We start from the raw sequence: 27,692 nt of genomic DNA on the forward strand, positions 1-27,692 counted from the left end.
AAATCTTGTTCTGACCCAATTACTATCATTCATTCATACAGACAACATTTATGGAGCATTTTTGATGTTCTAATCACTGAGAGGTCCAGGAATCTAAAAATGTCACAATTCATTACCCCTTCCTTTGAAGAACCTTTCCTTGAGAAGTTGTAAACCAGGACCTAAAAAGTAGAAGGCCAGATGTGTGGGCAACAGGCAGAAATCAAACAAGGCAAGTAAGAACATAACTGGAAATGTTTTGAAGACCCCCTACACAAACACACCTGCAGAGGCTCAGGCCATTTTAGTGTTGCACTAAAAGGAATGTCGGAAGGATGGTTGATGGATCCATAGAAACTGCAGACAGCTGGAGAGTTAACACCAAAAAGGCACTGACCTGGAAAGAGCCACCAGCCCTGTTCTAGTGGAGGCTCAGTCACTTCTCATCTGCAGGTGAAAAGCCTATTAGAGTGTGAACTACAGTAATAACAAGCATGACATTTTTATGGAACCTTACAGCTTTCACAGAATCTTCATGAAGAACAGCTTAACAGCCTATGTCAAAATCAGACTGATCAATATAAGTTATTTTTCCCCTTTTGTTTATGGTGAAGTTAGAACATACAACTTTTGAAGGCAGTAAGAGACTCTTTTGTTTATAATCCATATACTTAAGGATTATCCCCAAACTGTTAAATTGCTGACCTCAGAGAGGGGATTAAGAAGGAGAGGGAAGACACCTCATTTGGAACGTATACATCTCTGAATTGTTTGAATTGTATTCTTTCCGTAATTTAAAAATATTAAAATATTAGAGAAAAAAATCCAAGACATTAAATTATTTAAAAAGAGAAAGAAATATATGTGCAGACTCTGACCTGGCAATGTTACTTCTAAAATTTTCTTAGGAAAAATAATTAATGATGTGGACAAGATGAACTGCTTGAATGTTCACTGCAGCACTGTATGCTGTAATCGAAACTCGGGAGCAATTACAACATTCAATATGGGGGACTGGTTGATCAGGCCACAGTACATTTATATGGTGAATTTTATTGCCATTAAAAACAGTGTCTTGTACACCCATGTTCATAGCAGCATTAATCACAATAGCCAAAAGGTGGAAACAATCCAAATGGCCATCAGTGGCTGAATGGAAAAAACAAAATATGGTATGACGCAATGCTATTCAGCCTTGACAAGGAAGGAAATGGACAGGGTGTGGTGGCTCACACCTGTAATCCCAGCATTTTGGGAGGCTGAGGTGGGTAGATCATGAAGTCAGGAGTTCAAGACCAGCCTGGCCAACATGGTGAAACCCTGTCTCTACTAAAAATACAAAAATTAGCCGGGCATGGTAGCAGGCGCCTGTAATCCCAGCTACTTAGGAGGCTGAGGCAGGAGAATCATTTGAACCCGGGAAGCGGAGGTTGCAGTGAGCCAAGATCGTGCCATTGCACTCCAGCCTGGGCTACAGGGCAAGACTCCATCTCAAAAAAAAAAAAAAAATAGGAAGGAAATTCTGACACATGCTACAACACGGAAGAACCTTGAGGACCTTATGCAAGGTGAAATAGGACAGTCACAAAAGGACAAACACTGTATGACTCCGCTTAGATGAGGTACCCAGACTGGTCAAATTCATAGAGCTAGAAAGAGAAACAGAATGATGGTTTCCAAGGGGCTGGGAGGGTGGTGGGTACTGGGGAGTTATGGTTTAATGGGTACAGAGTTTCAGTTCGGGAAGATGACAACGTTCTGTAGGTGGATGGTGGTGATGGGGGCACAGCAGTGTGAATGTACTTAGAACCACTAAACCACATACTTATAAATGATTTAAGTGACAACTGTTATGTATATTTTACCAAAATAAAAACAGTGTCATACAAGTGTATTGAATTAATGGAAAGTTGTTCATGATATATCATTTTACATGAGAAAGGGTGCCGTACTCACGGTGTGTAGTTAGTATTAGTGTCCCGTTGCTACTATAACAAGTGACCACAGACTTCATGGCTTCACATAATGCAAATTTATACTCTCATAGGTCTGGAGGACAGAAGTCTAAAATGGGTGAGCATGGCTGTGTTCCTTCTTGGAGGATCTGGGGGACAATCTGTTTCCTTGTCTCTTCTAGCTTCTAGAAATGTTGCCTGCAACCCTTGGTTCCTGGCTCCTTCCTCCTCCTTCCCAGCCATCAGCATAGCATCTCCCAGTCTCTCCTGCTACTTCCATGGTTGATTGACATGCTCTGACTCCAACCCTCCTGCTCTCCTCTCATGGGGACCGATTGCACCCGGTTGGATAATCCAGGCTAACCCCCCATATCAAGATCTGTAAATTAATCACATCTGCAAAGTCTCTTTTACCCTAAAAGGTAACATATTTGCAGGTGGAAATCTTTGGAGGAGCCATTATTCAGCCTACCACATAACCTGTTTTTTTAAATAAGAAATACAGTTACATGTGTACTTAGCGACCATAGGCTAACTGTACTATCCCTGAATGAGTGGATGATGGATTTTTTTTCTTTTCTCTTGTCTGTTATATCTGAATTGTCTGCTTTTTTTTTTTTTGTAATGAAAGTACCTTGAAATGAGAAAAGAAATCAACACAAGTTATTCTTTAAAATAAAAAAGTTTTCCTATTAGAATCAGAGACAGGAGGAACTACAAAGTATTTTAAAGATCATCTGATAGAACCTGTTTCTTAAACAGACCCTGTGCAGTGGCTGACACCTGTAATCCCAGCACTTTGGGAGGCCAAGGCAGGTGGATCATTTGAGGTTAGGAGTTCGAGACCAGCCTGGCCAACATGGTGAAATCCCATCTCTACTAAAAATACAAAAAATTAACCAGATATAGTGGTGGGTGCCTGTAATCCCAGCTACTTGGGAGGCTGAGGCAGGAGAATCACTTGAAACCAGGAGGCGGAGGTTACAGTGAGCTGAGATCTCACCACTGCACTCCAGCCTGGGTGACAGAGTGAGACTCCATCTCAAAAAAAAAGAAAAAAAGAATCTGTTTTTTAAACTGAGGGAAAACCCAGCGAGGATGCAGATTGCCACAGCACGCATGCATCAGTGGCAGGGTTAGAATCAGACCCACAGCCCTGACTCCAGGCTGAGGTCTTCCTTCTCTTTGCTGCTAACACCTCCAGCCACATGGGAAGGAGGCAGAGCACTCAGAGAGATCACTTTGCAGGGACCTCTGCTCTTGAGCCCTTTTCTCTCTGGGACACTGAGCAAATGAGCACCATGAAATTCAACCCCCTGGTCTTTTTAATAGGAAAGTCAGCCAACGCCGTTAGCGTGGCCAAGTACTACAACGCAGCCTGCCTGAGCATCGACTCCATTGTGCTGGAAGCTGTGGCCAACAGCAACAACATCCCAGGGATCCGGGCCCGTGAGCTCTGCATCAGGGCTGCCATAGAGCAGTCCATGAAGGAAGGAGAGGAGGCTGGTAAGAGCCCATTCTCTTGGGTTTTTGTGGTCAAGTCACCAACACCCCCACTGGCAACACCCATCTTCTCTGTGCCCCACTGAGCTCTCCTCCCACAGCCTGGTTGAAGTCTGCCCTACAGCATGCTGCCAACTTCATAGCCCAGAGGAGAATTCTCTTCACGAAGCATTCCTGGGTCTCCTGCCCTGCCCAATGCCAGCGTGCTCTTGCCACTGTGGGGACCAGGACAATGAATAAGACACAGCCCACACCTTTGGAAGTCTGACACCTGGTGGGGGAAGCAGACATGCGGTCACTCAGAGCAGAGGAAAATAATTTTGCAACAGAAATACCAGCTTCTTTGAAAGAGCGACTTTGGGATGAATGGGTTCCAACAAGGGCGATTTGGGAAGTTTTCAAGGAAATGGGTTTGAAGAAGAAAGAGAATATTAGTAGGCAAAGATGGGGACAAGGACATTCCAGACCAAAAAAGCAGGGAAACTGGTCATAAATTAGGGGTGGGAAGGCAGGTTGAGGCCAATCATTGTTGACCTTGAATGCCAAGATTAGGAATTTGAGTTTTATGTTCAAGGAAAAGAGCTATTGGGACAGTTTCACACTATGGAGAAATGATCAGAAAATCACAATAGGAAGGTAGCCCTTGACTATCATGTAAAGGAAGCGATAGTGAAGCTGCAGACAAATGGGCCTGGGCCGGCCAACCCGACAGCCACCTGCATGGTGGAGAATTGAAGGAGTAAGAGGGATTCAAGATGGCCACGCCCAGCTTCCTAGCCACAGAAACCAGGAGAGAGTGATGTCATGTACCTAGATAGGGAACACAGGAAGAAGAAAAAGTTTGCTGGAGAAGAAAATAAATTGGGTTGGGTTTGGGGGAGGGGGGTTGTTTTCTTTCTTTCTTTCTTTTTTTTTTTTTTTTTTGAGACAAGGTATCTCTCTGTCACCCAAGCTGGAGTACAGTGGCACCATCATAGCTCACTGCAGCTTCCTGGGCTCAAGCGATCCTCCCACATTCGCCTCCAGAGTAGCTGGGATTACAGACATTTACCACCCTGCCTGGCTAATTTTTAGGGTCTCGCTATGTTGTCCAGGCTGGTCTCAAACTCCTGGCCTCAAGCAATCCTCCCAAAGTGCTGGGATTACAAGATTGAGCCACTGTGCCTAGCCTGAATTGAATTTTGGAATCCCATAGTGGGGAGGTCTGGTGTGACCTTCCTACAAAAAGTTGAGAATTCTGGCTCCATCAGGTTATTTGAGGACCTTCAGGGCAGGCGAGCAGCTGCTTGATGGGAAAATATACTAAACACCAAGCAGAGCGCCTGCTTAGAGGGGAAGCATTCCTATGTCAGTGCCCATGGCATGACGTCATCCCAAGAAGGCTTCCAGCCTGCTAGTTGATAAAACTGGCTGGGACTTTCAGGGTTGTCCTCTCCCCTCAATACCTCTGCGTGGGACACTTAGGGAAATGGAAGATTCTTTGCTGGGAAGATAAGAGAAATAGCTCTTTAGTGAGAACCTCTGGCTATGCCCTAATGCTGGTTCTCTTAAATTTTTTATTTCCTTTTCTGTGAAATAGTCTACATTTCATAGTGATCTGTGGAGCCATGTTTATGTCCTGTGCTTAAGGGTGAATTTGAGTTCCTGGTCTGAGAAAATAACATCAAGCTAGAGACACAGCTGGGAGAGTCTTTCTCCATGAAACCACTAGGGTAGATGAAGCAGCCAGAAAAGCCCAGAATGAGCCAGGAGGAATGTTTGCTGGATGAGGCAGGTTAGGACCATGGGGAACACCTACATTTCAGGAGGGGTCGTGGGGAAGCCGGGAAGCAGAGACAGCAGAGCCAGGGTCACAGGGACTGTCAGGGAAGTCAAGGAAAGGGCCCCAGAGCCTTAGGAAAGGGAGAAGCGAGGAGGAGTTTCACGTCCCTCAGAGCCCTGCTGGACAGGGAGCCTTCCTGCTGGCCTAATCTCACAGCCCACTTGTCTAGCTAACCTAATACTGATCTACCTCCTTTATTGTCTGCCCCGACCCCATGTAAGCTCTGGAGGCAGGGGCTTGTGTTAATTTTCCCCACTGTAGTCCCAGCACCTGGAAGAATGCCTGGCATAGTTGACACATAATAAAGATTCATAAAGGATTCATTGAATCAAGAAATGAACAGAATTAGAGACTGCCGGAAGCCCAAATAGAATGAGCCCTGAGTAGAAGGTGGCTTAATTTCCCAGTTGGGAGGTCCCTGGGGTCTTTGGATAGAGCCTTTGCAATGGAGGGGTTAGGCCCTCACATCTCTCCTGCATCTGTTGTCACTGTGGAGTTGGTAGGCTGGAATGAAGTGGTGGCAGTGAACCCGAACCTGCCTGTGCCATACAGTAGCCACTGGCCCTGGGGGCTGCTGAGCACGTGAACCCAGCTGGTCCAAACAGAGGTGTGCGGTGAATGTACAGCACCCATGGGAACCCTGAAGATGTGATATAAAGAAAAGACTTGGAAATAACACAGTAGCAATTTTTAGACATTACATGTTAAAATGATCACATTTTGTATATATTGGGTTAAAATATGTCACTAAAATTAATTTTCACCTTTTTAATGTGGCAACTAGAAATGTTTAAATTACATACATATGTGGTTCACATTATATGTCTATTGGACAGAACGGACTTCAGAGTGCCATCCCCACTGTCATTTTTTGTGATTCTAAGGTGACTTTTAATAAAAATTCACCCTCTCCTTATAGCCCAGGAGGCAGCTGTGGGTCAAAACGTCATAGGGCAAGGACGACTGAGCACTGACACCTTGGGCAAGTTAGCCTCCGAGATGACTCTGGTGGCCCCGGAAATTAAACCTGGAAAGAGTGTTCGTGGGAGCGTGGTGATCACCAAAAGCAAGGCAGACAGCCATGGCTCCGGGTCACAGAAGCAGCATCACTCACACCAGTCTGAAACACCACAGGTACAAATCAGGGCTCTACCGCAGGAGGGCTGGGATCTTCCTCCTCCCCAGCATCCTGCAGCCAGATCAGTGCTCTTCATCCCTGCAGTGTTCTTACCAGGCCAGCCTGAGCGCTGTCCCTGCGCCCCTCCTTCTGAAAGGGGCATTCACCCAGCTGGTGCTCAGCAAGCATCTTTTATGCTGTAGGCACTGGCAAAGTGCAAATAAAGAAAGCAGAATCCCTGCTCTAAGAGTCTGATGAAGGAGATAACCACATTTGCAAACATTTGCAATAAAGTGAAATTAGTTACAAAAGAAGTGTGAAAAGGGAATTAGGCTGAGCCACAGAAAATTGCCAAAATTCAATCCTTTTAGAACTCCATAACAGCAATTTCCTATGGCTCAACCTAAATTCTAAAGGAAGTTAAAGATGAAACCATTAATCTAAGTTGTGGGAGGGCTGCAGTGGGAGTCCTGGAACGTCAGAAAGAAGTTGCAGCATTTGAGCAATGCGCCAAGGAACTTAGCAGTCTCAGCTGACTGGCCGGTGCTGCTGAAGCCAGAGACAATGGGTGCAGTGAGTAGTGAGTTGTAGGTGGAGAAGTGAAATCAAGTGAATGTAGGCTTTTATGATGTTTGAAAGTGAAGGGGAAAAAATGAGAGAGTAGTAGAGGGGCAAAGCCAGGGTCAGGAGAGTCCATTCCCAGAAAAGAAGTAGAAGCAGGTCTGTAAAGAATGGAGCCCCTGGAGAGGTGTCATGTGGCGATCCACTCAAGAGGGAATGAGATCTTGGGAGGTAGTAGGAAGGGCAGAATTCAGCACAATTAAAGGAGAAGAGAACCGGCTTCCTTTGGGGTCAGTAAAGGTAAAAAACAGACACAGCTAAGGGTGGGAGAAGCCAAGTGGAGAATGGAGGTTGGAGAAGGCCTTGTTGAATGGTGCTGTAATGCATGTAGGAGGCATGGTCTTTTGAGGGAAGCAACAAGGAGGCTGGGGCTGCAGAGCATGCTTGAGGGGAGTGGCAGAGCACTGCTTCCACTATGGTGTATAGAAGCAGAAATTGGTGATGGACAAGGAGTAAATAGTTGGGAATGATCATGGCCCAACCAAGACTGGAAACTATAACTTCATAGTTGTGAAGTTTCTCTCTCTCTCTCTCTCTCTCTCTCTCTCTGTCTCTTTTCCCTAGAGTCAGGGTCTCACTGTGTCACCCAGGCTGGAGTACAGTGGCACAGTCTTTGTTCACTGCGGCCTTGAACTCCTGGGCTCAAGCAATCCTTCCACCCCAGCCTCCCAAGTAGCTGGGACTACAGGTATGTCCCACCATGCCTGGCTAATTTTTTTAATTTTTGTAGGGATGGGATCTCGCTGTGTTGCCCAGGCTGGTCTTGAACTCTTGGCCTCAAGCAATCCTCCTGGCTCTGCCTCTGCCTCCCAAAGCACTAGGATTACAGGCATGAACCACCACACCTGGCAAGATTTCTCTAAGTGGACCTGGCAGCTCCCATTCAGGAGTGGAGAGAGAAGAATGTCATCACTGAGGGGAGGGGGTGTGCTCTTATAACAAGGGGCAAGAGAGCTGAGGGTGCCATCAGTATGGGAAGCCCAGCCTCAGTAGAGAAGGAATTAAGAAGAGAACATAGAATGGGAGAAACAGGAAGGGTTAAGGGTGGATCTCGTTATAGCCTGAGAGTGCTATAGGGACAGTGGGGGAGGTGGATGGAGCAGAAGTGAAAGTACTGGTAGGAGAGGAGGCCCATCCACTGGGAAGAGCAGATGGATGGAGAAGAGTTGTAGGTCTTCATGGGAAATGAGACCTGTGTATTGGATAGAGCAGGTGGGTGGAATAAAGATGTAGGTCGTTAGGCCGGGTGCAGTGGCTCACACCTGTAATCCCAGCACTTCGGGAGGCTGAGGTGGGTGGATCACTTTAGGCCAGGAGTTCAAGGCCAGCCTGGCCAACGTGATGAAACCCCGTCTCTACTAAAAATAAAAAATAAAAAAATTAGCTGGGCTTAGTGGTGCACACCTGTAATCCCAGCTTCTCAAGAGGCTGAAGCACGAGAATCACTTGAACCCAGAAGGTGGAGGTTGCAGTGAGCCAAGATGGCACCACTGCATTCCAGCCTAGGCAACAGAGTAAGACTCTGTCTCAAAAAAAGTACATAAAAAAATAAAATTAACGATGTAGGTTCTTGTAGGAGAGGAGGCCCTCAAGTTAGATCAGATAAGAGGATGGAGCAGAGGCAAAGGTCTTCAAGGGAGAGGAGACCTGCAGGTTGGATGGAACAGCCCACAGGGCTGAACTTGTGCCAGGTGATATCTGATTGTCACTTCAGTCTTACGTTCTTCTGACACCGTGAAAACAGAAACCATTGATTCATTTTCTTATGGAGCACTATCCTTTTCACCCTCTTTTCCAGGATCCAGTATAGTGTTCTTTACCCAAACGTTTATGGATGAACTAAAACTTGTTTCTCTGTTACCATATAGGGTGTTATCAAGACTCATTTCCTTTGGTTTTGTTCTGTCCATCTGGACAGGGAAATAAAGCTTTTTAGAATTCTTCAAAGGCAGTAGAACATCCCAATTCTGACTCCAAACTCCTTTCAGTAAGGTAACCTAAAGATCACAGTAGAAATCAGAGCTCATAGACCCCATATGTGGCTGCCTGCACTGCCCCAGTGTGACAAGACTCAAATGATCTGGACAACAGAGTCCCCCTGTGAAAGCACTTACCCAGGGAGATGGCGATTGGTCTTCTTGAAGCTCTCATAAAGCATGAGTTTTCCAACGACTGATATTTCAGTCATGTTGCAAATGGGAAAAAATGTGTAAGTATATTATATAATGAAGATGTGGCCCATAAGCTCATTTATTTATAAATCACCTCTATCCAGGAAAGCACCAGTTAGAAATCCCGATCTTTTGTTTTTTTTGTTTTTGTTTTTGTTTTTTTTTATTATTATACTTTAAGTTTTAGGGTACATGTGCACAATGTGCAGGTTAGTTACATATGTATACCTGTGCCATGCTGGTGTGCTGCACCCACTAACTCGTCATCTAGCATTAGGTATATCTCCCAGTGCTATCCCTCCTCCCTCCCCCCACCCCACAACAGTCCCCAGAGTGTGATGTTCCCCTTCCTGTGTCCATGTGTTTTCATTGTTCAATTCCCACCTATGAGTGAGAATATGCGGTGTTTGTTTTTTTGTTCTTGCGATAGTTTACTGAGAATGATGATTTCCAATTTCATCCATGTCCCTACAAAGGTTATGAACTCATCATTTTTTATGGCTGCATAGTATTCCATGGTGTCTATGTGCCACATTTTCTTAATCCAGTCTATCATTGTTGGACATTTGGGTTGGTTCCAAGTCTTTGCTATTGTGAATAGTGCCGCAATAAACATACGTGTGCATGTGTCTTTATAGCAGCATGATTTATAGTCCTTTGGGTATATACCCAGTAATGGGATGGCTGGGTCAAATGGTATGTCTAATTCTAGATCCCGGAGGAATCACCACACTGACTTCCACAATGGTTGAACTAGTTTACAGTCCCACCAACAGTGTAAAAGTGTTCCTATTTCTCCACATCCTCTCCAGCACCTGTTGTTTCCTGACTTTTTAATGATTGCCATTCTAACTGGTGTGAGATGATATCTCATTGTGGTTTTGATTTGCATTTCTCTGATGGCCAGTGATGGTGAGCATTTTTTCATGTGTTTTTTGGCTGCATAAATGTCTTCTTTTGAGAAGTGTCTGTTCATGTCCTTCGCCCACTTTTTGATGGGGTTGTTTGTTTTTTTCTTGTAAATTTGTTTGAGTTCATTGTAGATTCTGGATATTTGCCCTTTGTCAGATGAGTAGGTTGCAAAAATTTTCTCCCATTTTGTAGATTGCCTGTTCACTCTGATGGTAGTTTCTTTTGCTGTGCAGAAGCTCTTTAGTTTAATTAGATCCCATTTGTCAATTTTGGCTTTTGTTGCCATTGCTTTTGGTGTTTTAGATATGAAGTCCTTGCCCATGCCTATGTCCTGAATGGTAATGCCTAGGTTTTCTTCTAGGATTTTTATGGTTTTAGGTCTAACATTGAAGTCTTTAATCCATCTTGAATTGATTTTTGTATAAGGTGTAAGGAAGGGATCCAGTTTCAGCTTTCTACATATGGCTAGCCAGTTTTCCCAGCACCATTTATTAAATAGGGAATCCTTTCCCCGTTGCTTGTTTTTCTCAGGTTTGTCAAAGATCAGATAATTGTAGATATGCGGCGTTATTTCTGAGGGCTCTGTTCTGTTCCATTGATCTATATCTCTGTTTTGGTACCAGTACCATGCTGTTTTGGTTACTGTAGCCTTGTAGTATAGTTTGAAGTCAGGTAGCATGATGCCTCCAGCTTTGTTCTTTTGGCTTCGGATTGACTTGGTGATGCGGGCTCTTTTTTGGTTCCATATGAACTTTAAAGTAGTTTTTTCCAATTCTGTGAAGAAAGTCATTGGTAGCTTGATGGGGATGGCATTGAATCTATAAATTACCTTGGGCAGTATGGTCATTTTCACTATATTGATTCTTCCTGCCCATGAGCATGGAATGTTCTTCCATTTGTTTGTATCCTCTTTAATTTCATTGAGCAGTGGTTTGTAGTTCTCCCTGAAGAGGTCCTTCACGTCCCTTGTAAGGTGGATTCCTAGGTATTTTATTCTCTTTGAAGCAATTGTGAATGGGAGTTCACTCATGATTTGGCTCTCTGTTTGTCTGTTATTGGTGTATAAGAATGCTACCAGAGGTACAAGGAGGAACTGGTACCATTCCTTCTGAAACTATTCCAATCAATAGAAAAAGAGGGAATCCTCCCTAACTCATTTTATGAGGCCAGCATCATCCTGATACCAAAGCCAGGCAGAGACACAACCAAAAAAGAGAATTTTAGACCAATATCCTTGATGAACATTGATGCAAAAATCCTTAATAAAATACTGGCAAACCGAATCCAGCAGCACATCAAAAAGCTTTTCCACCATGATCAAGTGGGCTTCATCCCTGGGATGCAAGGCTGGTTCAATATATGCAAATCAATAAATGTAATCCAGCATATAAACAGAACCAAAGACAAAAACCACATGATTATCTCAATAGATGCAGAAAAGGCCTTTGACAAAATTCAACAACCCTTCATGCTAAAAACTCTCAATAAATTAGGTATTGATGGGACGTATCTCAAAATAATAAGAGCTATCTATGACAAACCCACAGCCAATAGCATACTGAATGGGCAAAAACTAGAAGCATTCCCTTTGAAAACTGGCACAAGACAGAGATGCCGTCTCTCACCACTCCTATTCAACATAGTGTTGGAAGTTCTGGCCAGGGCAATTAGGCAGGAGAAGGAAATAAAAGGTATTCAATTAGGAAAAGAGGAAGTCAAATTGTCCCTGTTTGTAGACGACATGATTTTATATCTAGAAAACCCCACTGTCTCAGCCCAAAATCTCCTTAAGCTGATAAGCAACTTCAGCAAAGTCTCAGGATACAAAATCAATGTACAAAAATCACAATCCTGATCTTTTGAATGATATTTAATCCAACACTCTTGCTTCTCAATTTCATGGCCTCCTCAGCTACTCACCTCCCTGACCACATCCTAGACATTGTTCATCACTACCCATAAACTCCAAGATGTCTCTATCACAATCCTGCTTTCCCATAGCCATCTTCTCACTTTACAGATGACTAACTCTGGTAAGCACCTGGCCCCATCGAAACCTCCAGTCCTCATCCTCACTACCTAGCACCCACCTTGTGCCCTCCCTATCCAGTCTGGATGCCACGGTCTGCCACCATAGCACCCCCTTGCAACTTGCCCTTCACCACACTCTCAAGCAAAGCTTCAACCCTGGCAAACCTAATCCTCCACCTACTCCATGCAGACCAGCTGAGCATAGCTGGGGAAGACTCTCACCTCTCCTGAAGGATCTTAATTTAAATTTAAGACCACAGGTCTCCAATGGGCCCTTTGGTCTGGCTCAGCCCTGCATCTATTCAAGATGACTGCTTTATTGCTCTCATCACTCTCCTGGCCTCCAAAATATTTTCCTCTTCCTCATTCTCAGCCGATGATCTCTATTCTGATTTCACCAAGAAAGCTGCAGCAATCAGAAGACAATGACCTCATCTTCTGGCCACCAAGTCTTCCAGCAGCCTCCATCCACACACAGGGCTGTGCCTTCTCGACAGCTGAGTGTCTGCCCTGCCTTCACCCAGGGCTGATCCCTGCACATGGGCACCCGGCCCCACCCCTTCTCTTATCCAATGGCTAAATTCCTGCAGTTGTCCCCTCTCTTCCATTTTCCCCCTACTCTACTTCTGTCAGCATCTATGCATGCTGTATTATTATTCCCATCATTAAAAATGCTTTCCCGTGACCCCACATCCCCCTCCGCCTATTACCTCCTCTCTCAGCTCCCCTCCTCTGCTGTTCCTCCAAAGAATTGCCGCATTGCCTGCCTCCTCGTCCTCACACCCACCCCCATCCTCTGTTTCACTGCTTCCAGTGGGGCCTTTGTCCCCACCATTCCACGGCTGCTCTTCTCAAGGTCCTTGGCAGTCTTCACCTGGACAAATACAGAAGTCAGTTTTCTGTCTTCATCTCACATGACTTCTTGGCAGCTGATCACCCCCTCCTCTTGGAAACGCTTTCTTCGTGTGGCTTTCAGACACCACACTCCTCCACCTTCCCTTCTACCTCATTAGCAACTCCTTCCTCTACTTCTCCAGCTTCTCAATCTCCAAATTCCTAGTCATTGGAGTAGGCTGAGACAAAGTCTTCTACTACTCTCCTTTTTGTTTCCTACATTGTCTTTGCAGGCGATCTCACTCAGTTGCATTACTTAAATATTTAAATACCTTTAACATGCTTATGACTCTCGAAATTCTATTGCCAGCTCTAATTTCTTCCCGAGTGCAGGTTCATGTATCCTTTCAATCTCTCTCGAAGGGCTTAGAGGCATCTCAAAATGTTTATATCCAAAAAGTGATTCTTGCTTCCACTGCTCCCCAAAAATTGTTCTTCTCCCACTTTCCTTTCTTAGTAAATAATTTCACCATTTTCCAGGTTGCTAAGGTCAAAACTCAAAGAATCATGTTTTGGTGACTCTTTCTTTATGTTCCATCCGAAGTCCTACTGGCCCTACTTCCAAAACATATCCTGTATGAGCCACTTCTCGCCACCACCATTTTCGTCTCAGTCACCACCACCATCCTCATCCCTGTTGCCATCATCTCCTGCCCTGACCACAGTGACATCTTCCTGTTTCCACTCATGTCACCTCATGTGACGGGTAGGGTGGTCTTTTAAAAATAAAAATCAGGCTGGGTGCAATGGCTCATGCCTGTAATCCCAGCACTTTGGGAGGCCGAGGCAGGCAGATCACCTGAGGTCAGGAGTTCGAGACCAGCCTAGCCAACATGGCGAAACCCTGTCTCTACTAAAAATACAAAAATTAGCAAGGCATGGTGGTGCACACCTGTAATTCCAGCTACTCGGGAGACTGAGGCAGGAGAATCACTTAAACCCGAGAGGCGGAGGTTGCAGTGAGCCAAGATGGCACCATTGCACTCCAGCCTGGGCAACAGAGTGAGACTCCATCTCAAAAATATAATAAAATAAATATAAATATAAATCAGATTATTTGTCTGCTGAAACACACCAACTTCCCATAATACTTGGAATAAAATACAAATTGCTGACCATGGCCTACAAGGCCCTGCGTATTCTGGTCCTGGCGGTGTGGTGTCTTTAACCTTCAGCCTGACTGTCTTCCCCATTGCTCACTCAGTTCCAGCCCCACTGGGCTCCATGTGCCCCCCAGATTCCCCGAGCACACTTGTGTTGAAAGAGCTTGCTGTCCACTCCCAGAAAGGCTCTGCTCCCAAGATCTTGTCTCATTCTTTCACGTAACCCAGGTAACATGAGCATCCTCTCTACATAGTCTTTCCCCAACCCTGTTATGGTTCCTTATTCCCTTACCTGGTTATTTCCTTCCTAGCACTCATCACTTTCTGAAATTGTATTGATTTGTGAAGGAAGGTGGCCTTTTCTCTCTCTTCCATTGGAATGCAATGGTGGATTGCATTGGAATGCCTGGGGGCAGCGCCATTGTTTGTTGTTATATCCCTAGTACCTAAGCATGCCTGGCGCAAGATAGGTGCTCAGTGAATAATTATCGAATGAATGAAAAGCTGCGTGCAGTTCAGTACACAAACAACGTACCTTCCATGCTATTCCCACTTGAAACTTACAGTGGTTCTTTAAGGAAGACAGGATCCTTCCATTTTATAATGCAATTCCCATTGTACAGATGAGGAAATGACAGATTATGTGATCTTCCCAAGGTCCTGTGGCTGGTAAGTGTAGGAGTTGTTGAGATACAAGGCCAGATTCTGACTCCTGATCCTTCTCCCACTCAACAGATTTCTTCCAGCCCTCTCCCGCCGGGGCCCCTCCACCGCCGGCTCAGTGTTAGTCCCAGTGTCGGAGGCGAGACCGGGCTGATGAGCTGTGTGCTCCCGGATGAACTTCTCGTGCAGATCCTGGCAGAGCGGATACAGGTGGGTCCATGCCACCTGCACAGAGCTGCAGGGCTTGGCATTCACGCACCATCCCCACACCCTGGACAGAGGTTCTGGGCCATCAGCCACCCACGGCAGCTTGGCAGCCCAGAAGGCAGTCATTTGCTTGTCTTTTTGACAGCTGTTGTCAACCCCTGACCCTGGCCCAGTCTACAGCCTGAAGCCATTCACCTTCTTAAAGGACCAGAGAGCAGAAGACTACACAAAAGTTTTTTTAATGACCAGAAACAGAGTGATGTGTTAAAAATTACAATGTGGAGCCATTCTAAAAGTTAGAATTTGGAGCTATGTTAGTGGCTTCAAAAACACATTTTCAATGTTATTAAGTGAAAAAGAAGTAACTAGGAAATACTGGTTAAAACATAATAACATTCTATATAAATATTTAGAAATGTATACTACACATATAGTAAAAACTTTTAAAATACATGTTAACCATGGTTATCTTTAGGTAGCAGGATTATAGAATTTTAGTCTTCTTTATACATTTCTGAATTATTTTACAATGACATATTGCTTTTAAAGTCAGAAAAACAGTAACACTCTTTCTAATTTTTAATTTTTTTCCCATAAGAACTCTACAGTTAAAGACAAGAAAATAAGATCAGCAGGATTGAGGAGGGTATCACTTAAGCCTGTTTCTGCTCATGGTTTGCAGACACAGCTACATTGCTTACCAGGTCCTGGAGCTGGGTGTTTGCTTTGTGTTTTCAACTAGGGCCACAATATTAATTGCAGATTTAAATACAACAAAATTAACTTGACGTTCCCAGAAGAGGAGGAATATCATCACAAGAAAGTTTTTATGTTAAGATTTGCACTGCTACTACATTAAAGGTACATCACTTTCAACTGATTTGAACAAGGTGTTCCCATAAGTGTGCCAATGTTTTAGATACCCAGAGTAGAGGCTGAGAAACACTGGTAAGACCCCGAAGTAAGCCAGTGGAGCTGTGCTACTCAAAGTGCTGGTCACTGATGACACATGGAGCTTACAGGGCTTCTTTCATCAACAAAGTCTTGCTACAAAGTTTAGCTGCAGAGAAGGAATGATGTGGCCACGGTACCTGTTCAGTTGCCAGCTGAACCAAATAGTGTGTTTAGTGATACAGGTCATTTACATTCTGACACAAGCTTCTTGTCTCATCAAAAACCTAACGCTCATTCACTGGTGGCCAGTCTATGGGCTACACTTTGAGTAACACTGAGTAAGGCAGAGGCTGTTCTTCAATGGTTACTGTTACCAAAATCATTACGCTCCAAGGCAGTAAGACTAATAAGAAAAATACAAAAGGCCCAGCTGCTGCCCCTGCTGCCTGTGACTCTGTGCTTGGGAGCATCTTTCCCTTTCCATCTCATTTTTGTGTACCTCATGGATCTTCCCAGATCGGTCCTTTAACATTTTTGTTTGTTCATTTATTTCTACAGACAGAATAAACCCTTATTATTGTAATAAAGACCATCTGGCTGGGCGCAGTGGCTCATGCCTGTAATTCCAGCACTTTGGGAGGCCGAGGCAGGTGGATCACCTGAGGTCAGGAGTTCGAGACTAATCTGGTCAACATGGTGAAACCCTGTCTCTACTAAAAATACAAAAATTAGCCGGGCCTGGTGGTGGGCACCTGTAATCCCAGCTACTTGGGAGGCTGAGGCAGGAGAATCACCTGAACCCGGGAGACAGAGGTTGCAGTGAGCCGAGATTGCACCACTGCACTCCAGCCTGGGCGCTGGAGTGACCAAGGGAGACTCTGTCTCAAAAAAAAAAAAAAAAAAAAAAAGACTGGCTGATTAAACATTTTTATTCTTTTCTTTTATTTTATGACAGCACCTTGGATTTAGCAAGCAGAAAGGCATGGTATTTGCATTGGGGCCCAGTAGGTCTGCAGAACCCTTTGCAGCCCCAGTAAAAGCATAAACAGAACAAATGAGGTTGTGGCCATAGTAACTGTCTTTGCTCTCTCTGGTTTCAGCTGAGTGACTGCTACCGAGGAGTGGTGTTTGATGGCCTCGACACTCTCTTTGCTCCGAATGCTGCAGCCGCCCTCCTCTGCCTGCTGAAGGCCATTGGCAGCCGGGAGCATATATACATTCTCAACATGGCCCAGGATTACGCAGCCATGAAGGCCCAGGAGAAAGCCAAAAAGGAGCAAGAAGGCAAGGCCTCCTACCTTTCCACTGGGCTTAAGTGAAACTTTGACATTTGCTATTCCGTTGGCGCCTCACCTCTGCCCTGTAAGGTGGCCAGGAGTTGTATTTCTGCTTTGCTAGGAGGGTACTGGGATGCGAGTGGCCGGCTGGGAAGTTCTATGATGAACACTCTGCTGACAGCAGGTGCATTCCTGCTTCCCTCCCATCACACTGTACCCCTCCATCCTTTCTGCAATTACAGCCATTATGGGTCCCATCCTGACTCAGGCAACTGATTTCCTTGTTGGTTTTGTTTAAGCCAACTGTGCATTTCTCATAAAACTCACGGTGCTAATACATTTTCCAAAACATTTACACCTTAGCCTGCTGCACACCAGGCACCGTAGCAGACATTTTGTATACTTTGGGACATTTAATCCTCACAATTACCCTGTGAATCTTGTCCCCATTTTACAGTAAAGGAGAATGTAGCTCAGAGATAGCAAAAGTCTTGTGCCAAATCACATTGCCAATTAGTAGGAGAACCGGGTGCATGTAATTCTAAACCCTTTGCTTTTCCTATCTTTATACCAATGGCCTGAGAAAAATTTTAATAACTGAAAGGTTTGATTGAAAGATAGGTACACACACACACAAGTAATGTTAGCTTAAGTTCCCAATGTAGTCAGAAGCAGCCCCAGCAAATCTTGGCCCCCCAGGGCAGGGGTTGAAGGACAGAGGCTGGTGGCGCTGTCCACGGGAGTCAGAGCCCCACCTCCCAGGAGCTTCGGCTCCAGCCACACGACTGCCCTTCCTCACTCCGGCTTACCGCCCCCTTCTAACACTACCTACTCAAATCATAATGCTTTTCCAATTAAGGAAATACTTACAAACACTGGGCTGTCTAAGTCCTTGAACAGAACTCAAAGTCAGCTTCTTTATAGTCTCATCCTGAGAAAAATCTGGAGCAGTGACCAGGCATCCCTCAGCAGTCATCCAGCCTCCAGCTGCCTAGTTTTCCAGAAAGCTCATTTCTCCATACTGATCCACTTGAAAATAATTACCACTTCTCCTTTTCCCGCTTATCTTCAGAATGAAATTTCTCCCAGTTAAACTGTGGGCTCCTCTCCCCTAAATCATCTAAATTGAAATGTCCTAAGATGGTATACGGTCACACTATTATTACACTAAAATCTCATGTTTGTCGAACATCTATGAACATGCCAGGCACTGGGGAAAGCGCTTTACATGATCGCTTATTTAATCTCTACAACGGCCGTATGTTATTATTCTTATCTGTGATTATCTCTTGATAAGTGGCCGGGAAGGAGCTCAAATGCAGGTGTCTGAGTCCACAGCTCAAACTTGCGAGGATGACGGTGAGAATGCTGTGCTAGGGAGGTGTGAGGAAGGAGCTGGTGCCTTTGTCCTAAGTGTGAATCACATGCCTAGACCTGGAATCCGTAGGGCAGGGCAGGGAATTTCCCTTGGTGTGCAAATGGCCCTGTAACCATGAACCCGTTAGTGGCATATGCTCATAATGAGTCAAGTCAGTGGGTGGTATATGAGTCTTCTATCATTGCTGTGACAAATGACCACTGTCTTAGTCTTTTCAGACTGCCATAACAAAATTCCATAGATTGGGTCGCTTATCAACAACAGACATTTATTTCTCACAGTTCTGGAGGCTGGCAAGTCCAAGATCAAGGTGCCAACAGAAACAGTGTCACCTTCTGGTCACAGAAAGCATCTTCTCACTAAGTCCTGAAACAAGCTCCCTCAGGCCTCTTATAAGGACACTAATCCCAGCCATGAGGACTCTATCCTTGTGACCTAGTCACCTCCCTAAGGCCCTTCTTAATACCATCCCCTTGGGGAATTCAGTTTCAACATAGGAATTTCGAGGGGCCACAAACATTTACACCATAGCAACCACAAACTTGGTTACTTAACACAACATAGAAATGTATTGTCTTACACTTCCGGGGTCAGAAGTCCTAACATCTTTCCCTGCCACTTATTAAGGGATAATCACAGATAAGAATGATAACTCCTCCCTCATAGGGCTGTCGTGGAGATTAAATAAGTGATCATGTAAAGTGCCTTCCCCAGTGCCTGGCATGTTCATACATGTTAACAAACATGAGATTTTAATGTAATAGTAGTATGATGGTATGCTACCTTAGGACATTTCAAATGCAGATGATTTCGGGGAGAAGAGCCCACAATTTAACCAGGAGAAATTTCATTCCAAAGATAACGGGGAAAATGAGAAGTGGTAATTATTTTCAAGTGGATCATTATGGAGAAATGAACTTTCTGGAAAACGAGGCAGCTGGAGGCTTGATGACTGCTGAGGGATGCCTGGTCATTGCTCCGGACTTTTCTCAGCAGGGCCACGTTCCTTTTTTGGCTGTTAGGTAGCCCCTTTTTCTTGTCTTTTCTGGCTTCTAGAGGCCTTCTGCACTCCTTGGCTCCTGGCCCCTTCCTTGCAGCCCTCTGACCCCTGCTCCTACTATCACATCATCACCATCTCTGACTGACTCTCCTGCATCCCTCGAAAGGACCCTTATAATTAGACTGGGCCCCCCAAAATAATCTGCACACCTCAAGATCCTTAAATTTAATCACATCTGCAGAGTCCCTCTGCTATGGAAGACAACACAGTCACAGGTTCTGAGTAATCTGATATGGGCATCTTTGGGGGCCACTGTTCAGCCACCTGCAGACAGAGCCCAAATGTGGAAGTGCATGGATGAAGGGACCCCCCCCACCCCTGCAACCAGGGATGAGGCAGACCAGGCGCCGCACCAGCTGCCCCACACTAAGACCCTACTCCGCCTGCTTAGGCTGCTGGCGAGACTGGGAAGGACTTTTCCTCACTTTCCCGTCTCTGTTCCCCTCACAGAACGCAAGCACAAGGAAGCTCTTGAGAAAGAGAAGGAGCGTCTCCAAAACATGGATGAGGAAGAATATGATGCCCTGACTGAGGAGGAGAAACTCACATTCGATCGGGGGATTCAGCAGGCTCTCCGCGAGCGGAAGAAGAGGTCAGGGCCAAGGGCTGGCCAGAGCAGAAGCCATTCCCCCGGGACCGTCCCCAAAGAGTGACCAGGACCGGGGTGTGAGCCCAAGCCATCTTCCAGGCAGGCAGCAGGAGCTGCAGAAGGCCCTGGAAGGTGACCTGCAAGGAGCAGAAAGATGCATCCCGCCCATCGAGGGTGCTGGCTGCTGCACCATTCAGGGTTTCTCCCACTCTCCTTACTTCTCACTGGCGGGCATTTGGGACCAGGCTGTAATGTCATGGGTGGCCCTGGGAGAGGGGCCACTGGCCTCTGTGCTGCCCTGGGGCCCCTGCTGGCCCCCCCTGACCAGCACCCCCGCGTGTGGCTTATCAGCCTCTGTGCTCACTGCCTCGGTGCTTCAGTGTCCACAGCTGGTGATCCAGGGTCCACTCTCTTGACCTGAGCATAGTGACTGCTCCCCAAATCTCAGCCCTTCCTCCCCCTGCCTGGGTCCCCTTCTTGGCCTTGGGTGGTGCTGCCCATCCCCTGAGGTCTAGCTGCCATGGGATCCTCAGCCTGGGCAGATCCTCAATCCTGGGACTGTGGGCAGGCTCACAAGCCAGCACCCTCAGCCACTTTCTCTGCCCCTCACTGGGAACCACACAGAAACTACTCAATCCCCCGATGCCTCCTAGTGCCCGGGATACTTAGGACTGCCACCTCGGGCTATCTCAGAGGGATGGGAACAGTGGGACATGTGTCCTTTCTGCCCTCAGATCTTCAAAGATTGCAGGGATGGGGTGGGGGGCAGTGGTTCTATTTCCTACCTCCTCCCTGGGATTTCAGGCGCTGGAGGTACAGAGCCTAGATACTCACCTACTATTTATCCTGTTCTCTCCTCCAGCTCCACACTTCTTCCACTGACCTGAAACAGCTTTTGCCCTCCCTGCCGCTACAGTATGTCCTAATCTTTTTTTTTTTTTTTTTTTTTTTTTGAGACAGACTCTTGCTCTGTCATCCAGGCTGGAGTTCCTCCATCACGCCTTGAGTGGCACAATCTCAGTTCACTGCAACCTCCACCTCCTGGGTTCAAGCAATTCTCCTGCCTCACTCTCCCAAGTAGCTAGGATTACAGGCATGTACCACCATGCCCGGCCAATTTTTTTGTATTTTTAGTAGAGACGGGTTTTCATCATGTTGGCCAGGCTGGTCTCGAACTGAACTCCTGGGATCAGGTGATCTGCCTGCCTCAGCCTCCCAGTGTGCTGAGATCACAGGTGTGAGCCACAGCGCCCAGCCGGGTGTGCCCTGATCTTTCTGTGGTATGGTCCACTATAGAAATGCCCAGTCCTCCAGAGTTACAGAAAGCCTTGCTTTGAGATTTTAGAGGAAACTCGTTTTTCACCAGGGCTGTTGCTTTCAGGCATTCATCTCATGGTGGACTTGGAAAATGCAAATTTGATTCTCAAAGTGCAGCAACAACTTGTTTGTGTCACACCACACACACACACACACGCACACACACACAGCATGAAGTAAATGAGTTTGCTTCAGTGGGCAGAGAGCCATGGCAACCGGAAACAATTAGGAATTCCTGGATGAAAATAGCTGGGTTAACTATTTTCAGAAGTACCATTCCCTCACTTGTTTGTGCTTGGTGCTTGGCTTTGGTCCACTCTCTGCTGTCAGCAGCAGGGGCAGGAGCAGTTGAATGACAGCGGAAAGGGAAAGAGAGGGTGGAGGAGGGGAACACGGCTTTCAGACTGAGCACCATGGCTCTGAGCTAGCCACCATAGAAACTGCTTTGAAAATACCGTTTCTGGCTGGGCGCAGTGGCTCATGCCTGTAATACTAGCACTTTGGGAGGTCAAGGTAGGAGGATCACCTGAGGTCATGAGTTCAAGACCAGCCTGGCCAACATGGCGAAACCCCGTCTCTACTAAAAATACAAGTTAGCCGGGCATGTTGGTGCACACCTGTAATCCTAGCTACTCAGGAGGCTTAGGCAGGAGAATCGCTTGAACCCGGGAGGTGGAGGTTGCAGTGAGTTGATCACACCACTGCACTCCAGCCTGGGTGACAGAGCGAGACTCTGTCAAAAAAAAAAAAATTCTTATTTTCTGGACAGCAAACATGCTCAGCTATGGGAGGCGGGCCTCATCTGCACTAATACCAGAACAATCTTTGAAAGTTGCTTTTTTAAAGTGCTAATATCAAGCTTATTTTCAGCCTTTTTCTCACTCTCCCATGAGAGGAGATTGGACTCAAAATACAGATTAATGGAGAGTTCCTCCTAGTTGAGTTTCAATAAATGAGAGTCTTGATGAATGACCATTCATAGATGGTAGTCATTGTTTCTTTCTTTCCTTCTCTTCCTTTCTCCTTTCCTTCCACATATCCAGCTTACTTTGTTCTTTCCTTTTATGCCCAAGAAAAGCTCTGCCCAATGTCCCTCCACCTGGAAATCCCAGGCAGCAGAGGGGTGAGGCGTGGGGGCCCCTGAACTGTTTTTTCTCTGCCTGGTTTGATGAAGGGAGCAGGAGAAGCTGGCAAAGGAAATGCAAGAAAAGAAGCTACAGCAGGAGCTGGAGCGACAAAAGGAAGAGGATGAGCTGAAACGGAGGGTCAAAAAAGGAAAGCAGGGACCCATTAAGGAGGAGCCCCCCATGAAGAAATCTCAAGCGGCAAACAAGCAGGTAACAGCCTCACTTACTCCTTGCCAGGAGACAGAAGCAGAGGGCAGCCTGGTGCATTCCCCTTCCAGGAAATTAGCCTGATCATGTTGGGATTTTGTGGTGGGGCAGAAGGCAGGAGGAAAGGGACCAACGTTTGTTGAATGTTGATTGTATGTGAAGTGCTGTGCCTGTGTCATACATAATCCTCTCACCGTGTGAGGTTCAGAGATATGAAGATGCAGATCCAGGTCCTCACCCAGTTGGGTCTGGCCACAGCCCTTGCTCCTTCCACTGCCCCCTGCAGGGCCCAGGATGGTGCCAAATAGGCTACTATTAAAGATGTGTTCCCAGGAAGCCACAAAGCCAGTGAGCCCATGTGTCCAATCAGGAGCATACCCTTGGCAACCGTCAAGGAGATGCTTCGGCATGAGCCTATCCTCGCAGGCAAGTGCCAGTAGTTTATCAGCCTGCCAAGCACAGCAGTCACCTCCCTGCTCCCTGTGGCACTGGAAGGGCAGAGTGGCTAGAGGAGCCCCCAGAGTGGTGATCCTGGCTGAAGGTTGTGACCAGCTGGTGTGGGCAGCCACGAGTCCTGAGGGTGAAGCTATAACCAGTCTCCAGACAGGGTACAGACTGGTCCAAGTAGGTGAGTGAAAGACAGTGACAGTGGCTGAGCAGAGAAATTAGTGTGCAGGGGTCTCAACCAGGGAGTGCTCAGGAAGGAGCAGGATCTAAGCATACAGAACTAGGCACAGATTTGGGATGCCTGATACTGACCTGAAGGAAATCTATGACATCTCAGGCTGAGAACAAAAGGGGGTCCCTAAGAAAAAATTACCAGGATTGATCCCTGCCTCTCCCCAGTGATTTTGTACATGAAGCCAGCAGGGAGAATTTGTGTACCTGTGTGTTTCAGCCATTATTTTTGCCATTAAACAAAGTCAATTTCTTATGTGGCATAAGTTCAGGATAATCTATGCAGAAGTTATCTTACCAAGCTTGCTTTTAAAAGACTACATTTCATTCATCATTAAAAGAAAGACTATTTGCAGCACAATTAACCTCAAATTATACCCACTGACTCCATCATTGGTGTCTCCATCTGGAATCTGTTTTAAGTAGGAGCATGTGGATTTTCCTATTTTAGTCTCAGTTCAAGTTGCTGTCACCTGACCACCCACCCCCAGCCCCCGACCCCAGACCCCACTACCAGATTCAGGGCAGGTACTTTTGTATGTGCTCTGTTCACCTTGGATGGAGGTGATAAGGACCTTATGACAGTCATCCATTTGGAGACAGGCTTGTGTATCACTTGAGCTTAGTACAAAACACAATCAATCATGTTCCCTAGGGGGACTTCTTGAGACTCTTGGACTAATGCGGTTGCCTGGTCTGAAAACACTTAAGCTGAAGAAAAACTGCTGAGACTAGATGCATTCTCAGGAAGTGAAAGAAAATTCCAGGGGGAGTGCCAAGGTGAAAGGGAATGACTAAAGACCTTCCTGCTTCTTCATCAAAAGGACTGCTCTATGTCTTGGACCATCAGCACACCTGTTTTCCTCTCTGCTCTGGCTTCAGCTCTTCTCACAGGCTTTGAAGATGTTCTCAAGAATCACCCACCTTTAAAATGAAAAAAAAAAAGTTTTCTTCAACCCTGGTGCCCCCGACGAGCACCCCATTTCTCTCCTTCCCTTCATGCTTGTCTCCACTTGCTGGCTTTGCCTCGTCACCCCTCATTTCTGCCTCCCCGTTTCCTACCCTGATTCCTGTCTCCACCACTCCCTCGAATCCAAGGCTCCAGCCTCTCCATTTCCAGATCTAATGGGCATGGGTTAGGCCTTGACTTGCTTGACGTCCTCCTCCATGAGCTTCACACTGTGGATCGTACCCTCCTTGGATCGCTCTTCTTTCCTAGCATCCTCGTCCGCCCTTTCTGGCTTTCCTCCTTCTCCCTGGTTTCTTTCTGGACCCGCCTCCATCCATCCTTAGTCACTCTGCAGGTTTCCAGCGTCAGCCTTTGTCTCTTCCTGCTTGGTCTAAGGCTGACCCCCATCCCATGCGTGACTTCAGTGCTACCTGATCATACATAATGGGTTGGAGGAAGAGAGGAGGGGAGTCAGGAAAAGCTTGCAAATTCCAAAGCGAAGTGAAGGGCATTCCAGGCAGAGGGACAGCCCAAAAGAGGGAGGAGAGAAAGGCAGGAGCCACATGAAAAAGAGCTAAACCAATGTTTTAACAACTAATAGCTACTGTGTGCTGAATTCCTGCTATGTGACACTCCCTGCTGGGAACTGTGAATAGATCCCATCACCATCTACCTCCAGTCTCCACAACACCCGCTGAGGGAGATATGATCATCACCATCATTTTGGAGATGAGGAAGCTGGAATGCAGCACAGTTAAGTGATGCACCCAAGGTCACATGGCCAGAAGGCGGTGGGGGCAGGCCCAATTTGTCCAACTCTAAAGCAGGCACTCCTTTTCCTGGTTCTTGCACTGCCTCCCAAGCCCTTAGTCCATCCATGGCTCCTGACACTTCTTCAGGTTGTCCCTCGGACACTGGTAACTCAACACGGCCCACACCAAGCTCATCATCTATGCTGCCTTTCTTCCAGAACTCTTCCTGGCCCTATATTCCTCCCCAACCCTTCTTTCAGCTCCCAGGCCCAAATCCCAGAGTCACCCTGACCCTGTCACTTCTGCACCTTCACCCCGTGACCAACCAGGAGCCCTGTGAGGGAGTCCCCCTCCTAAATTGTTCTCAAGCCCGTCCCAGACTAGGGCTCTCCTTTCTTCCCCGTCCCCAGCTGTCTCACCCGTCTTTGCTGTGGTACTGTGTAGCTACATGGTAATTCCATCATCACACTCCCTGGTTTTCTGGTTCTGGAAACAGGATGGGGAAGAGGACACAGTTTGCAGAAACATAAAGTGTATTTTTCTGTTTTTCTTGCTTGTTGCCAAATTAGTTTAATATCCATGGAAGGAAATCATAGTGGAGAGACCAAAAGTGTCTCACTTAGAGCGGAATCTTTGCACATATCCATGCTTACTTCCTTAGGATACATTTCTAAACATGTCATTCCAGGGTTGAAAGGTGTGTATTTTACCCCTGACCTCACAGGCTATAGGTTTTAGCATTCCTTTTAATCCTTGCTGATTAGATTCGATGGGTGAACAACTGAATATTTTTATTGCTTGGATTTGCATTTCTTGAATTGTTAATGAGGTGAACCTTTAAAAAAAAACATGCTGGTTGGCCACTGAACTCCTCTTCAGGATTTTATTTAAACATCCCAGCAAGGCCTTCCCTGGCCACTCTGTTTAAAATTGAATAAGACAAAAGCAAAAACAAAACAAACGAAAACCAACAACAACAAAAAAAACCCACTTCTTAGCCCCTTCCCTGTCTTCTTAGCACTCATCACCATCTCACATACCATAGATTTTTATGTGATTTTGTCTGCCTACCTGCCCCTGCAAAATATAAGCCTCATGAAGGCTGAGGCTTTTGTCTGTTTTGATCACTTAATGAGTCTCCCACCTGGCAGAAAGGTGCTCAAAAATATTTGTTTTATGTGTGGGTATGTTTTTGTTTATTTTTTATTTCTTTATTTTTTGAGACAGAATCTTGCTCTGTCATCTAAGCTGGAATGCAGTGGCTTGATCTCGGCTCACTGCAACCTCCACTTCCCATGTTCAAGTGATTCTCCTGCCTCAGCGTCCCGGGTAGCTGGGATTACAGGCGCCCGCCACTACACTCGGCTAATTTTTATATTTTTAGTAGAGACAGGCTTTTACCATGTTGGCTAGGCTGGTCTCGAACTCCTGACCTCAGGTGATCCACCCACCTCAGCCTCCAAAAGTGCTGGGATTACAGGTGTGAGCCACTGCGCCTGGCCAATCATTTTTTTTTTTTTTATTTTGTGGATTGTTTTTACCTTTTTTTTTTTTTTTTTTTTTTTTTTGATACAAGTCTCGCTCTGTCGCCCAGGCTATAGTGCAGTGGTGGGATCTCGGCCGCAACCTCCACCTCCTGGGTTCAAGCGCTTCTCCTGTCTCAGCTTCCCAAGTAGCTGGGATTATAGGCACCCACCACCATGCTTGGCTAATTTTAGTATTTTTTGTAGAGACAGGATTTCACCATATTGGCCAGGCTGGTCTTGAACTCCTGACCTCAAGTGATCCATCCACCTTGGCCTCCCAAAGTGCTGGGATTACAGGCAGGAGCCACCACACCCAGCCTGTTTTTACCTTTCTAATCGGAAGATTTCCTTCCATCTAATAGCCTACTGCTCTTTAACTGTTTATCCTATAAAATGAAATCTGCTGGTGATTCTGATTTTCCCTATATCAGCTTTTCAAATCTGAATATGCACGCAAATCACCTAGGGATCCTGTTAATATGCAGAGAGGTTCCGATTCCATAGGTCTGGGCTGGGGCATGAGACTATATTTCTAACAAGTCCCAGGTCACATTCATGCTGCTGGCTCTTGGGTCACACTCTGAGTAGCAAGGCTCTAAGCAGTTGCCTAGCAGCCAACACTAACGTTAGCAAAAGCACAGTCTCAAGTGGATATATTGTCAGGAATCTTTAAACTGCAAGAAATAGAAGACTCAATTCAGGCCATCTGTGGTGGTGTGCACCTGTAGTCCCAGCCACTCAGGAGGCTGAAACAGGAGGATTGCATGAGCTCAGGAATTTGAATCCAGCCTGGACAACACAGCAAGACCCTGTATTTAAAAAAAAAAAAAAAAAAAAGAAGAAAGAGAGACAGAAAACCCAATTCAAAAAACGTTAAAAAAAATTTATTTGCTCACATGTATGAAAATTCATGGCTTGTTCCTTCCTGAATTCTTATTTCAGATACTGTATTTTTCACTT

General features: G+C 46.0%; 1 protein-coding gene across 3 annotated transcripts in view; it reads left to right on the plus strand.

Annotated features, from left to right (window-relative positions):
* HYDIN (HYDIN axonemal central pair apparatus protein) overlaps positions 1-27,692 on the plus strand; it is a 423,676-nt gene that overhangs the window by 272,863 nt on the left and 123,121 nt on the right. For all 3 annotated transcript variants that reach the window (XM_016930119.4, XM_016930120.4, XM_009431186.5), the window contains exons 40-45: positions 3,267-3,440; positions 6,179-6,393; positions 14,844-14,981; positions 16,973-17,156; positions 20,038-20,179; positions 22,668-22,830. In XM_016930119.4, the coding sequence (XP_016785608.3) occupies positions 3,267-3,440; positions 6,179-6,393; positions 14,844-14,981; positions 16,973-17,156; positions 20,038-20,179; positions 22,668-22,830 (1,016 nt within the window). The remainder of the gene's footprint in view (positions 1-3,266; positions 3,441-6,178; positions 6,394-14,843; positions 14,982-16,972; positions 17,157-20,037; positions 20,180-22,667; positions 22,831-27,692) is intronic.

The sequence above is a fragment of the Pan troglodytes genome, chromosome 18 (genome assembly GCF_028858775.2).
Source record: "Pan troglodytes isolate AG18354 chromosome 18, NHGRI_mPanTro3-v2.0_pri, whole genome shotgun sequence".
Taxonomy (NCBI): Eukaryota; Metazoa; Chordata; class Mammalia; order Primates; family Hominidae; genus Pan; species Pan troglodytes.